General features: G+C 39.9%; 1 protein-coding gene across 1 annotated transcript; it reads right to left on the bottom strand.

Annotated features, from left to right (window-relative positions):
* Positions 1-458: 458 nt before the first annotated feature.
* Positions 459-12,240, bottom strand: tmc2a (transmembrane channel-like 2a). The gene is made up of 20 exons (XM_063480860.1): positions 12,204-12,240; positions 10,065-10,107; positions 9,504-9,938; positions 9,228-9,383; positions 9,014-9,104; positions 8,844-8,925; positions 8,642-8,748; positions 7,793-7,891; positions 7,295-7,437; positions 6,886-7,033; positions 6,163-6,351; positions 5,873-6,052; positions 3,796-3,954; positions 3,466-3,594; positions 2,106-2,173; positions 1,660-1,899; positions 1,438-1,563; positions 1,235-1,313; positions 746-886; positions 459-659 (listed from the first exon to the last, which is right to left on the bottom strand). Exons 1-20 carry the CDS (start codon positions 12,238-12,240, stop codon positions 459-461), a joined length of 2,853 nt encoding a protein of 950 aa, XP_063336930.1.
* Between the last annotated feature and the right edge of the window lie 2,925 nt (positions 12,241-15,165).

Genomic DNA, 15,165 nt, shown 5'->3' with positions numbered 1-15,165 from the left:
TCTAAACACGCACAAGACCGTAAACTAGCTGACAGCACATGGGCTAACCCCTTTCCTCCATCCTCAACTTTGTCTTACTATGAACTTTTGCTTTCTATATGACTTATATATGACTATATATATGACTATATATGACTTTCCCCATTTTTCCCCTCCCTTTCTTTGTATTATTATGATCTAGACATGACACCAAAAATGCAATGTCAGATATACCAAGTTTAGACAGAACCAAGGGACATCCCATTTGGGTCATACATTTGCCTGAAAGGGCTAAATATGGTTGCAGTATACCCACTAAGCAAACATAGATGAACTGTACTGTATGTTACAGATTATAAGTTCAAAATATCCAAAATATCTTTCCAGCTGACTTCAAGGAGCTATTAAAAAGTCTTTAGTGAAATTAAGAAAGACTGAGGAATGAAAACCGCCTGCAGGAACATCAGTTTCTCCCGCTGTTATCTCGGAGGGGGCCCTCTCCCACGGCCTCGACCCGGTCCAGCACCTGGACCTGGTCCAGGTCCTCTGGGTCCAGGTGGCCTGCTTACTGGCCCTCGAGCATTAGGGTTGGACGACGCTAGAGCCACATCTTTCTGCAGGTTAACACCTTTACCAGCTGTCCCGGGTTTTGTTTTTGTTGGTTTTGGTTTTGGTTCTTGCTCTGGTGGTTTTTCTGTTCAGAGAGAGAGAAATGGTTATTGTCCACGTTGTAGTCTAGTCAGAGTTATGCTTTGAAAGTCAACGCTATCATCAGGATGTAGTTCTGACCAGGCTCTGGTGGAGCAGGGGGAATGAGGGATCGGTTCGGTAGAAGGTCCTCCAGGTCTTTCATGACCTGGTTGGTGGTGTCTGCATTGTTCCTTCGATTCTTCTCTTCATCGCGAGCCTGGATTGAAAAATAGAGTTAGGCATAATAGTTTTGGAGTTCTATTAGATGCACACGATATATTGCTGAGCCTGGTCTTCGAGTATGATATGCTATAAACAAGAAAAGTCTGAGAATTCCAGCTGGCTTGTTCATTGAGCAGATCTTTATGTGCCCTGAGGTGAAAATTAATGTCTCTACCAAACATCATGACCACTATCACTTGCTGTGATATGATATTTTAGCCTGTGTCTGACATTTCTGCTAAAAAGGTATTAATCCTAGACATAGTTTATGCAGTTCTCAGCTCTAGAGCAAGAGCCCTATTCAGCACGTGTGCAGAATGAACTTTGGACTTTTTCTACACACCATCTTCATCTTTTTCTTCAGCTCCATGTTGGAGTTTTGGTATGCCTCAGATACTGAGTTCAAATAATAGATGGCGAGTCTGTGAAAGAGATAGGACAGGATTAATTTTCTTTTTTAGTGGCTTCAAATGAAAAAGTGGGATTTTGAGTAATTCTACACCTGCATGTAGGCCAGAGTGTGGTTTTATGGGTGTTTACACTCACACCATGAGAAGTACAGCTGGTATAATGAGACCGGGGTTAGCTGCATAGCTAAAGAGTGTCCCCATGAAGGCCGGCAGGTCCAGGTCAATCGTCTCCATGATTATGTCAAACATCTTGTCCTTTCCACTGCAAACAATAACTCACTCGCTGTATTTCATAATAGCAATGTAATAGCACTTCATGTATCTTTTTTTTTGGATTAATATCTGTGCTTTTTATCACCTGAAAGGTCCACAGTCAAACGAAGGTGGCAGCGTCATGATGGTGTAGACAACAGGTAACAGGCTAAGGAAGAGCACGAGGAGCAGGAGACCCATGTAGAAGTTGTTGGACTTAGAGGCCTTGAAAACTCTCTCGTGGGGGACGTTAGTGGCCATCACAGCCCAACACTGATAGTACATGGAGCTGAGGAGGCGGAGCACATTGATGCCCACCAGCCCGGGGGCATAAAATGCACCCATCCTTATATCAAAAAGGATCAAGTGAGCAGGTAAATACCAACACGAGATTGATTTATCACCAGAAATAGGTCAAATTTAAAAACACTGAGTAGGAAAAGATATATTGTAATGATCACAAAAATGGTTTCTCAGCTTTAGAGTGGCTCGATAAATACAAGGGTTGCAGGTCAGGGTACATGATGCTCATAGGTAAAGTAAAGTTTGTACCAAATCATGCCTTGATTGAAGACCAATCCAAGAACATTTCCACTGATGTCAAACTCGGCATATGATGGCTGAAGTGATCAGAGACAAGTATTAGTTTCACAGCAAAACAGACTAGTGGGCCATAATATTTTTCAGCTAACTAAATTAATATAAAGGCACCAACTCTTGTCAAGTGGCCATGCCCCTAACTCCAGTATCCAGATGGATGAGTTATAAAAGAAATCATGAATCTTTTTGAAGGATGAAATTATCCAAAGAATGTTAAAATCATTTTTGGGTGTAGCTGTACCCATGTTTAGTTGGGTATCATACATGGGCGTCTACAGGGATTGACTCACTTCTGGATTCTGTCTCAATTGGTCATTTATAGGAAGTGAAGTTATTGACCACTTACCTAATCCACTCAGACTTTGTTATAATCATTGGTAGAATGGCTAATAGTGAATCATTCTACAAACTATCTACTAGAATGAATGCAAGAATACAATTTTACATCAAGTTTGGTTTCATTTTGAGCCTGGCTCTTCCAGACGTTTCTTCCTGTTAAAAGGGAGTTTTTCCTTCCCACTGTTGTCAAGTATTTGCTCAGAGGGGGTCATCTGCTTTTTTGGGATTTTCTCTGTATGATTGTAGGGTCTTTACCTTACCTTATAAAGCACCTCGAGGGGGCTGTTGAATTTAACTGAAACCTCTCTTAAAGTGCCAGTTTTTTTCAGGCAAATCCCTCAACATTCATGAAACTACCAATAGTACCAAGGACACTAGCAAAAAACACAACTAGAGAAAAATCCATTTGGACGGATAAGGTGAGAGCCAGTGTTTATGGCCACCACCTGCAAAAACATTACCTTTATGGGGAAGTTGTCTATTTGTTTTTGCCTCTGCAAGTGGACTTTTTTTCACATTCATTGGTTTATGATGGTTTTATAAACAATGGTTTATGATTCCTAACCAGAGATTAATATTTTTGAAGTTTAACAGACTTCCTGTTTTACTGTGATAATCAAGTGTCTTATAAATTTTTGTTGAGCAATGTTTCATCAAAGGTTTCATCAAATGCTTAATTAAAATGTCCAGTGTTTGGTATTCCTAAATGAAATCCATATTACTACATGTTGTTTTTACAGAAGACATACTGACATCTCATGAAAGCAACAGGTGTGACTGATTGATGGCTTGATTCCATTTGGTCCTAATTTGAGGCTCCTCTTGTGCACGCTGGCTCAACATGCTATAGCTCACTTTGTAAATGTGAAATGTCCCCTGGGTAAAACGCCTCTTCCACCTCAAAATTTACTACAATGTCCACAGATAAGAAGGGGCTGTGGAGTGTTTACATTAATTTAATTAAGAGACTTACAAATCCAGCCTCCAGGTCCCAGCACCAGCAGTAGTTAAGGAAACGTACAATCACGGCTCGGGCAAAGTCACCAATCAGGATGGTCAGGTAGGACACCTGGATGTCTGACACGGTCAGCTTCACAAACTCCTGGAACAGCACAGTTATACATAAATTTTAACACTTCTAATTCATGCCGTTAAAAAATTCACCAATTTTTTTGGCCATAGTTTTTTTTTTGTTTGTTTGTTTTTTAGGTCAAAATCCTCCCGCTTTCCTGTTAGTCTGTGGTTGTGGTTTTACTTGTGATTGAGATGTTTATTATAAATGAAAATAAGTTGTCATTTGTACAATGCCCACTGCAGTCTCCCAGCATGGTCCTCTAATGACATCAGCTGGATCCATTGGAGGCGGGGTGGCTTCTGAGTCATTCATCAGACGTGAGTAGTTGGCGTAGTACTCCTTCATGGCCCAGATGGAGGCGTTCTTTATGGCCTGCTCTTCCTCCAGCTGAAGGGAACAAAGAGGATAATCAGTCAGTAAATTTTCACACGGCGAACGTATTGTTACAATTACATGGGTATATAACTCAAGGCCACTATAATATATTGGCAGCAATTTTATACACAATGGAACATAAAAACATATAAAATGTTTAACCTTTTCATGCATAGTGGTCACTACAGTGGACAGCTATTCAAAAGCTGTTTTCTTGTATTTGTGTCAGTGTTGATGATATACTTGCACATAAACCACTACATTGGACACTGATGTGTCACTCCATACCCTGCCACCCACTGGTCGTTTAATGTTACTATAGATGTATGATGTGTTTCATTGTAATTATTGTTATTTAACCCTGTCATGCATGAATTATGACAACCTCAATCAGGATTTTTTCTTAAGTATTTTTATGCATCGTTTCATGCCTAAAGATGAATAAAAATACTTAAGAAAACAATCCTGATTGAGGTTGTCATAATTCATGCATGAAAGGGTTAAACTCAGACTTTGTAGGTGTTTATTAAAATATTAGCTCATTTTGAATTTGACAGCAATATGTCTCAAAAATATCGGGACAGGGTACAAAAGGCTGGAAAATTAAGTGGTGCTATATAGAACAGCTAATTAATTTAATTGGCAACAGGTCAGTAACATGATAGGGGTAAAGATAGGCAGACATTGTCCATCCATCCGCTTCCGCTTCTCGGGGTTGCGGGGTTAGAGGCAGGGTACACCCTGGACAGGTCACCAGCGCAGGGCTAACACATAGACAGGAGACAACCAATCGCACTCGCATTCACATCAATTTAGTGTTTCCTATTAACCTTTCCCCACCCTAGATAAGACTTTATTGATCCCACGGCGGGGAAATTTCTGCATTACCTCAGCTCAGCTGCATGTCTTTGGACTGTGGGAGGAAGCCAGAGTACCTGGGGAGAACCCATGCGAATGCAGGAAGAACATGAAAACTCCACAGAGAAAGACCCTAGCCTGATGGCGGAACTGAACTCAGGGCCTTCTTACTGTGAGGCAACTGTGCTAACCACGGTGCCACCATGTCGCCTGGGCAGACATTGTTAATAATTCAATTATGTGATAATCTACAGTACATAAATTCATGAAAAGATTCAGAGAATGTATTCCTGTGTGCAAGGAACAAGGTCGAAATCAATACTGGATGCCTGTGATGTTTAGGCCTTGCTGCATTACAAACAGGTATGATTCTGTGATGGGAAAAGTCCAGCAGCTGGTGTCCTCAGTTCCCAGATGTTTACAGACTGGACAGGATGCTACCCAGTGATAAATACGGCCTTACGCTACTTTTTTCTTTTTAATTAGGTAATATTTTTCTTGGTACCTTTTGTCAGTTTCAACATTTGATTTTTTTATGTTTTATTGTGAATGAAATATGGGTTTGAGATCATTGCATTTTAATTTTATTTGCACTTTAAACAACATTCCAGTTTCCCAGGAATTGGAGTTATACGTGCATTGTTAAATGTAAGATTTAGAGAAGCGCTAATGGATTCTAATGACTTTAAAGGGTGTACACATTCAACCTTTAGAAATCCAGACAAAATAAATAAACAAGAAGAGTCTATAAAGTTTTGCTAGAGACCCTTAATTGGAAAAGATTCTCATTCAGTTAAACAGTTTGCAATGTAGATGATGTACCCTAATATTTATAATGTGCGATATTTATTTATTTATTTGTACAAACTGTAACAAAGAGAAAAATAAAATGTAAATCTTTACATGAGAGGTAAATTCTCAACATGACCAGTGAATTTCAGTAACATATGTAACTATTACTATGTCAGTGTGTTTCTCTACAAGGTTCAACTTTGGTTCAACTTTACCATAACAGAGATAAACGTGCTACTGTCTAAGTGGACAAATTAAATGGAGACAACAGCTGCAATACCTTGGTGTTGACCTCATCAAACAGGGCGAACAGAAACGTGTAGAGGTTTCCGAGGAAAAGGGCAAAGATGCGTCCGAGCTGCCATTTGAGGGCGATCCGAGGATGGTAGTCCTCCAGCTCAGCAATGGTCTCAAACAGAGGTGGACACACCAGGCCCAGAAGAGACATGACAATCTCCATCTGAAAAAAACGGTCAAAATGATTCATAAGCTTTTTAAAAAAAATCTTCATCATCTTTATATGAACCGAGGTGAAGTATTCAACAGCATTGTGAGTCTGACCATTATTACCTCATTCTTCTCGTACCAGCTGAGGTCGTCCCTTGTGGCAAACTCCTGAGATCTCTTCACCACAAAGTAGATGAGGTACCCACTGCCGCCGAGACTACAGGTGATCAGGAAGTTAGCCAGGACTCTGAGGAACCTGCGCAGGTGGATGTTCTCGTCCTTCTGGTTCTCCTGCTCGTCCACAATGGACTCCTGTTCTTATCAAAACATGAGGGGAACTGACTGTCAGTAAAGCACTTTTTTATTATAATGAGCAGTTCTAAACCCTCAAATAACTAAGCTATTATAGAGACTAAAGTCACAGATAAGGTCATTTATGATGCCATTATATTTCATACAGGAATACAATTTTTATTGGCCTTATTTATGTTTATCCTCACTGTTTACTTTATCCGTGATAGAGCTAAAATGTTCTCATGTCATTAATTATTGTTTTAAATTACATTAATGCCTAAAGGCTTCACCAGCAGTAAATCTTGCTAATCTGGGTCTGTTAGCCAAGGATCGCTACAAAACATTATAAACATCAGAAGCTGTAAATTATAATATAATAATATGTAATAATATGATATAAAATAACACATACATATATTTTGCACAAGTTTCCTTGTTAGACCTATGGGTCAATTCCTGTAAAAACTGCAAAAATATTGTAAATGAAGTAGATTGGATGTTGTATATATTCCATATTGAGCATCCCAAAGGCTTTAGGATTGCTCTGGTTACCTTGAAACTGGTGGTGATGGAGGCGTACTTGTTGTCAGCGGTCTCCGCATTGCCAATGAGGTAATCCCAGCTGGTGAACATCTTCCAGGCGAAGGTGAAGTCTGAATCCTCCCCATCTCCACCACCAACGTCAGCATTTTTGGCCATTCTACAAGCAAAGAAAATAAAAATACCCTACCTACTAACTCATCTTCAGTTTCTACATTATTTAATGATGATGATGTCATTTATAGTTAAAGACATATTTTTCGCAAACTGCTCAGCGCTTTTGGATAAAAAACAAATAAATGTATCAAAATATATCCCTGCATACATCCGATTTCTTAACTCTGCAATGAATCTGCGACCACCTGGTTTGTGATGTATGTGACTGAACTGGCACGCATCCACGTATGTACTGTAGACTCACGTGCGGATCACAAGCATCAGGCTGTAGCCGAAAGTGCCAATGCCGACCATGAGGTAGGACAAAGGTAGCCTGAACTTCAGCACACCGATGGTCCTCTGGTCGTTGTAATATCCGTAGAACAGCACTGAATATTTGCAGTACCCCTGAGAATGGAAGAAATGCCATTTTGGATGCCATGTTTTCTCACTTATCTTCTTGCCTATAGATCCAAAGGGGAAATACTGAAAATAGCAGTAATTTAAATGATGAGTTGCTCTGCCAGAGATCTGTCAGTTATCGTGTGCCTGTCTGTGCCAGGTGGTTTTCAATATATATTATAATATATATATTAAAAAAAAACTTTCCTAACTCTTCAGATCATTATGAGTGCTCACACACAGGAAAAGTGAATATTCATTCCAACTCAAGTGAATTTGCTTTAGCTAAAACATCTTTGATGGATCACCAAAGGTTCCTGCATGTAGAAAAAGAAAATAATTCATTTTGTACTAAACTCACATTGAAGTCCATGAGGACAGAGTAGTCTTGAGCAGTATCCTGCTCTGCTCTGGGTACAGTCTTCCTGGGAATAGACCCATAGGGAAGACCCATCAGGACCTGGAGACAACATAAAACAATGAATTTGTGCAAATTTGAAATATCACCCAGAAAGTTCTTCAAATATCACCCAGCAAGTTCTTCCCGGCAACATGGCGACAAATCCCAGTTTTAACATTTAATAGTTCTTAAATGTTCTTAAATGAGAGTTTAATAACAGAAAGGTTTTGTCTTCACTGCTTTCAAAATGTGTGGATGATCAGTGTGACCTTCCTAACAATGGTAAATTTATGTGCAAGAAAGCTTTTATATTGTCCTTTTATTGATTAAAAAAAAGAATCGAGAGGAAAAAAGAGGGGGGGGGGGGGGGGGGGGGCGTGAGATCAACTCCATCTCCCAACTGCTACCTCTGAAGTCCAGTTCTTATCTTAATGAACTAACAGACCCAGGAGCTGACCGAACCACAGCGGCAGCTTGGATTTATAATGCAAAAGGAGATGTTTGTCCCACGTGAAGTTTGTTAACTGAAGTAAACGAGAATTTATATGGAGGTAAAGGTAAATGGCTTCAAAGTGTTCTTTATATAGTGAAAAATGGGTGTTTGGTAATTCCTGTCTGTGTAGGTGGAGACTACATTAGGTTGGTGTCTTTACACAACCATTTAATTACAAAATTAGCTGTCAATCAATCCCATTGGATTAAACAAAGCCATATTTGTTGCCTTGTAACTGGACCATCAACATCTGACCATCAACGGTACAGTGTTTACATTTACGTATTTTTCTGGGTAAGAGGACAACATGATGTCACCTCAGGGATGACCACAAGTCCAAAGGTGAAGCCAAAAAGCACAAGGTTCATGCCGTACATCCATCGCAGGAAAATAAAGTAAGATGCAACGGATGACCCAAAGTGGCCTGGGGACAGTGAGAACATTTTTAGTTTTTGCATCTGCCCAGAAGGAGTTTTCCATTGCTGCTAAACACAGATGAGCTGTAAACAATAAACTCACTTTCCACCTCCTTGATCTTCCTCTCCCAGGGGATGCACGCTGTTCTGAAATTTTCAAAATCCCTCTGAAACTTGATCCATTTCTTTGATTTAAAAAACAAAACAAGACAGCAAATTAGAGAAGCAGAGCACAAACAAACACAAGGATAAAATCTAAATATTGTGCCTAACCTTTGTCATCATCACTTTGTAGGCATACCACTTTCGGCCTTTCCCTTTCCCCAAAGCGCCTTCAAACTTATCCACAAATTCTTGAGCTTCCCTGTGAAGGAATGGGAAAAAAAATTTCATTAGAATGCAATAAACCATTTTTAAAATACAAATATTTTAGTCCAAGATAAGTTTCATGTTAAAATATGAGTAACATGAGAAAGAAGGAGATTACTTTAGGAGTTTGAGCCTCCGCTGCATCCTCCAAGGCTTATTCCTGATGTTGGCGATGAGTTTCTTCTTCTCCTCCACCTCCTCCATCAGCCGGGCCATCTCTCCCTCTGACATGGACTCCTCTTCCTCACTCGAGTTGGAGTTGGAATCTGATGAACTGGGGAGGAAAGGGCAGACGGAGTCAAATCCTAGATAAACGATAGTTAGGGTATTCAGAGGAGTCTTCAGAGAATCTTAAAGATTCATCATGAGGGTACGGTGACTTCCTCTGACCTACCTGTCACCCTTTTTCTTCTTCTTCTTCTTGTCCTTGTCATCATCTTTGTCTTTGCCCTTGTCCTTCCCTTTCCCTTTGCCATCACCCTTCTTACCCTTGGTCTCCTCTTCTTCTTCCTCCTTCTTTCCTTTCTTCCCTCCTCCCTTCTTTCCCTTCTTTCCTTTCCCCACATCACTGTCCTCCTCATCACTGTCCTGGGCTTTGCCTCCTTTCTTCTTATTGGCTGCTCCTCCTCTCTTCCTCTTGGGAGGCTCATCCTCGCTCTCATCCTCATCATCATTGCCACCACGTTTCTTGGCCGGCTTCTTCCTGTTTGCTCCTCTGCGCCCCCTGGGAGCTTCATCTTCCTCCTCATCGTCCTCATCATCATCATCACTGGCCGGTTTTTTGCCTCGTCCTCGTCCCTTTACGCCTCCTCTTCCTCCCGCCTGCCTCCTGTTCGCTCTCCTCTGAGTGCCACCATCTGTGTAAACCGCACGATTGATATTCTGAGCATTTAATTAGACTCTCAACTTTTCATCGTTGTTATAAAGAAGTTCAGTGAAATGCAGTTTTATTCACTCACCGTCACTTTCACTTAAATCTCCGTCTATCTCGATGCCAACTGAGGAAGAACACAAAGACACACAATCAAAAAGAAAACAACACAATCAAGTAATCACCTCGGCTTAAACCATATCAGCTGCCTTCCCCAGAACAGCAGATATCATTTACAGACTCTTTGCCTGCAGGATATTTTAGTATCAACTGGCTTCTTGATATAAGATGATGTGTTTAAAATGCATTCAGACTGCCTATGTGGTTCTCAAGACAAAAAGGACTCCAGGCCACATGTGATTAAAAACAAAAGTACATAAAACTTTATTAACTTAACCTGGGGGTCATTACTGCTCAAGAAATCAAGATTTCAAGTTGCAGAAGGTTTTCAACCCGTGTGATGCCAACTGTATCATATTTACTACACAGGTTTTTGTGAGTTTTTGAGACGTTCACATTATGAGTGTAATTGTTTTCCCAAAAACCTAAATAAATTACCCAATAGATTACCCAATTTAACACAAAAACAAATTAATATTTAAATGTTTGTTTTAAATGTAAAATTGAATTTTCTGGCTTTTATTTCATGAATCAGTTGAATGTTTTTGGGTGATTTTTTAAATAACCAGTGCAGGGTCACTGGAACTTATACCAGCTGACTTTGGTTAAGAGGCAGAGTACACCCTCAACAGATCACTAATACTGGCCAACACAGAGAGACTGCCAACCACACACTCCCACGTGTACACCTCTATAATTACAGACATACTTCACAAACAAGTCTTTGGGCAGAAGCTCAGAGAGAACTGATGAGGTTTATTCCCCTGGAGCATACAGTCTGCTTCTAGTATAATGTTAAATGCCAAGAAAACAGATTGATTTTTAAAAAATTATTATTATTATTTTAGAGCGAGCAGAAAGACACGCCAACACACTAAAGTTACTGATGACTACACTGTATATAAATTTCAGGACAGTAACTAAAACTGATACTTCAAGCAGAAGATAGTTTGATTTGGTTCTCTTTCTTTATTTACTGCATTTCCATATGTGTTTGCAGATTTTTCAGTAAATCGCAGCATCTTGTTCTCAAAACAAAACAAAAAACACAAAAAACAAATGCAAGATGCAAAAAACTTGAAAATACAAGAAGTGTTATGCAACACTGGCTCGGGAAACTAACTCTCGTGCAAGTACACAACGTGAAAAGGGCAAGAAATAAACTGACTATAGAAACACTGGGAACTCTTTAGATGAAGAGACACAGCACTGAGGAGGACAGGTGAAACCAGTCAGGGCACAGCAGACAATCACAAAGAGGAAGTAAAACTACTGCAAGACATGAGATAGCTGAGAGCATGTAGACAAGAAAGATTCTGAATATATTATGCAGGGAAAACTTACACACACACGCAAACACATCATGTATTTGCAATATTAACTGAGCCTCTTGCCTCGTTCATTAGTCTGGACTGCACCTCACTGCACTATAGAGCACTTTAGAGACAGGTATTGTTACACTGCACTGATCTGTTACATGCACTTGTATTTTGTATCATGTTGTGCACTGTTGGATGTGTCTTGGGTGAGCAGACCAAGACTAATTCCTTCCCTGGGTTGCAGAAGTGGTGAAAGTAAATGTGAAGTTGAACTTAAGGAAGGAAGACAACCCTAACCTGTAAAATTAGTGGGGTGGGTTTTAAAGATAGAAATATAATTTCATAATTAGTAACATACTAGTTTCATGTTGTCCCACAAAAAGATACTGCCATAATATTTGGTTTCTTGGGATTTTAAATTTGCCCTGTGTGCATCAGGACAAGAGCAAAATAAAGCATCCTTCGCCAGCTTTGAGAGCGTTTAAAGTCGTGCAGGTTTTTAGCTACAATTACACAATTAACTCTTACACTGGGAGCACTTCAAAGTAACTGGAAGTGTTGCATTGGTCCAAAAAGAGAAAGCAGCCAAATTACATCAGGATCAGGATGAGGCCACAAGTTAGTGGATTAATTTGAACATTAAAGAAGGAAGCCAAAATGATGTTAGGCCCTAGACCAAAAGTAAAAAGGCTTGAATCGTCCTTGAATAGGTAAACCTGTCTGCAGTTTCTTCAATTACCAATGAAACTAAATGAATCCTCCAGTCCTTCAGCCATTAACTTACCTTCTTCCATTTTAGCTGCATCACTTTTTCTCGGCATGATGAAAAATAGGACGTGTCTGACTCTCTCCGTCCTCTGCAGCGCTTACAGATCCCGACCTCCTCAGCTGGCTGACTCTCCTTTGCCTTGGATGCCCGCCAAGCACCCAACTCAGGTATCCAGTCCTGTCACTATGGCGACTGTGAGCTGCTCAACAGGTGAGTTCGTGGATAAGTCAAGCAAATTCTGGAAACCAAAGTTGATCCCTCTTGGACAGGCTGTTATCCTCAGAAGCTGCGACACTTATGTTTTATTAACATACAGATGTTATGGCTGATTGGGGCGGGGGGGACGACAATGTAGCCCTACTTCTTCATGGCTCTTCCCAACAGACCAAAGATCCAGATTATCTAATGCACCTCTTACTTGTCTTGTTACTAGACCACACATACATACAAACACATACACACACCACCACCAGGCCAGACATCCTAAAGATTTAATGAAGGTTTTGGTTTCTATCTGTCCATCACAGTAAGCAGGCAGCAAACACCTGGAGGTGACCTTGCAGCCCTCATACCTTTTTGTTTTAGTTAATAAAAACAAGGCAGGTGTTGGAATCGGCCCACCTGAAGCAGAGGCTGATCGAGTGTGTTGAGACAGAAACGGTAACAGCAGCGTAACGCATCGAGGACTCATTAAATAATAGAACAGGGCTCATTTTTCACATCCAAAATGATTCCATTACACGGTTGTCAGCTCCTACAGGTAAGAGGTGGATTACATCTTTTAAGACCTGTTGCCTATTCACAGAATATTGGCACATACTGTGTGAATAGTGCCATGGAAAGCATTGCCATGAAGCCTCCAGATACACAGTTTTTGTGCTGATACTAATGCCAGAAGAGGTTTGATATCATCTGGCTTTAGTGTACACACTAAAGCCAAATTTCAGTTTCAGTTTTATTTGTCATATGCAAGTTAGCACAGGGTCAGCATTGCAATGAAATGTATTTGATAGTACAATAAAAAATATTCACATGAGATAAAGTGGCAGGAGTGAGCAGCAGTACAACTGAACAGTACAGAATTTTGAGTGGCAGTTAGTACAGTATTGCACGGAGTGAGGTTTTTATTACCAACAGGTAACATTACAGTGGATGCGTCCAGCTTTTAGGTACAGTCTATGATAGAACTCCAGTTCAGTGTGTATGTGAAATACTCCTGAAAGCTTGTATTAGCAATTGTTGCTTAGCCACCCGGTAGATACTGACGAACACTGACACATTTAAATTTAATCCTTACAATTTACAAAAATAAATATATCAACTTTGTAATCACAGTGTGTGCAACTTTAAATTATTTAATAAAACTGCTTATTTCTTATTTATTTTACAATAATGTATGCCTGGCAGAAAAAAAAAATCCAGTGTTTCTGAATCAATATTTCATGCAAGGCCATCATAAAATATGCATAAGCAGTTAGAAATTAAAGGCTCAGGTGTGGTGAGTGTTGTAATATTGACTGTACATCTGCAGTGGCACTATTAATATGCATATTAAAAAAAAAGTGTCTTGTTTCTCCCTATCCCCCTCTGATCTAAAACATGCTGGGGACCCAGGTAACTGTTTCTAACCCCTTAAATGTTTTCACTACTCAGGCACCCTCCTGCTGGGTCTGGGCTTGGCTCAGAGCAAACCAGTCATGGTATACTGCCTCAGAGGCTCTGAATGAGGACTCAACCCTGTTTTTCAATGCACACAGATGTTTTTCCAGTTCCTTCCCACTAGGGCTGTTCCATCTCCTGTCATCCGTGGTAAAACTGGTCCGTGCCATTGGAGCGTCAGCTTCTGGACCAAACAAAAGATCAAACAGCCGGACAGCACCCCATCACACACACTTGTTGTTACGTCACTGTGTTATTTTGTCAGTATTTTGCCCCACTGCCTTTTCTTTTCTATGACTTTTTGTTTTCAAAACTATATATTTTCTAAAGTACTGGTGACCATACAGTATGTATATAACTTTAATTTAAACCCTTAACTTCTTCTATAATTTATACTGGCTGTATGTTTATGTTACAATAAGAAGCCCACACTGGAGCTCCAGGTCTTTGTTCACGTTTTACTCCTTAAATTATGTCTACTGGGCCACCTGGTGGTGGGTCATGATAATACAAGCAACTCAAATCCTTAAATATGGAAGTATATGTAAATTAATACGAACTAAGATTTGATTTTGAGATCATGTTAAGTATTTAAATGGTTAATCAAACTTCATACAGTGTGAGGAATTATTCACTTTTTCTTAGTTTCTGTTAACCTGTTGCATGTTGCTCTTAGGTTTTTGCTATATTGGCTGAGAAAGGCTGGTTGATTATAGCAAAAGTCTGTCTTCACGTCATCTCATCTTGAGCTGAGGTGAATATAAAACAGCCTGTAAGTAAATGAACATTTTCTGTGTTTTATTATGAGGAAAATTTGGGTTTATTGGATTTCTAAATCACTTTTTTACTCTCTTAACTCTTTTCTCCTTCTATCTCCTTTGTTTTGGACATTTATACTTTCTTTAACCAACTTCAGTTATTTCTGTGGAACCTGAGAGCCAAATAAGACGGCCACAGCAGAACAGCGGCTGAATCCAAAAAACAATACGCAATAGGAATAACATTTATGCTATAAATAATCTCCTGGAGGAACACAACCATGTCATCGCCCTCTTTTATGGACATACTCAGACTGCAGGAAGGCCAGAGGACAGTGGTCTGTGTACACTAAAGGCAGCCCTTCTGTTCCTGTATGGTAAACACAAGTGTTACGTAAAGCCGAGAGCTTCAACTGGGTCAGCACCCAGTTGTAGGCAAACAGAGAGGAGGAAAGTACATTTTATAATTACACGAAATTAAAAACACTTTTTTAAAAATACCTTGCCTAGTAAATTAAAATTGGATATTTTTCTATTTCTTCTTCTTCTTCCTGTATTGT

This window comes from Pelmatolapia mariae, linkage group LG7, assembly GCF_036321145.2.
Source record: "Pelmatolapia mariae isolate MD_Pm_ZW linkage group LG7, Pm_UMD_F_2, whole genome shotgun sequence".
Taxonomy (NCBI): Eukaryota; Metazoa; Chordata; class Actinopteri; order Cichliformes; family Cichlidae; genus Pelmatolapia; species Pelmatolapia mariae.
This window is presented reverse-complemented; position numbering and strand designations above follow the sequence as displayed.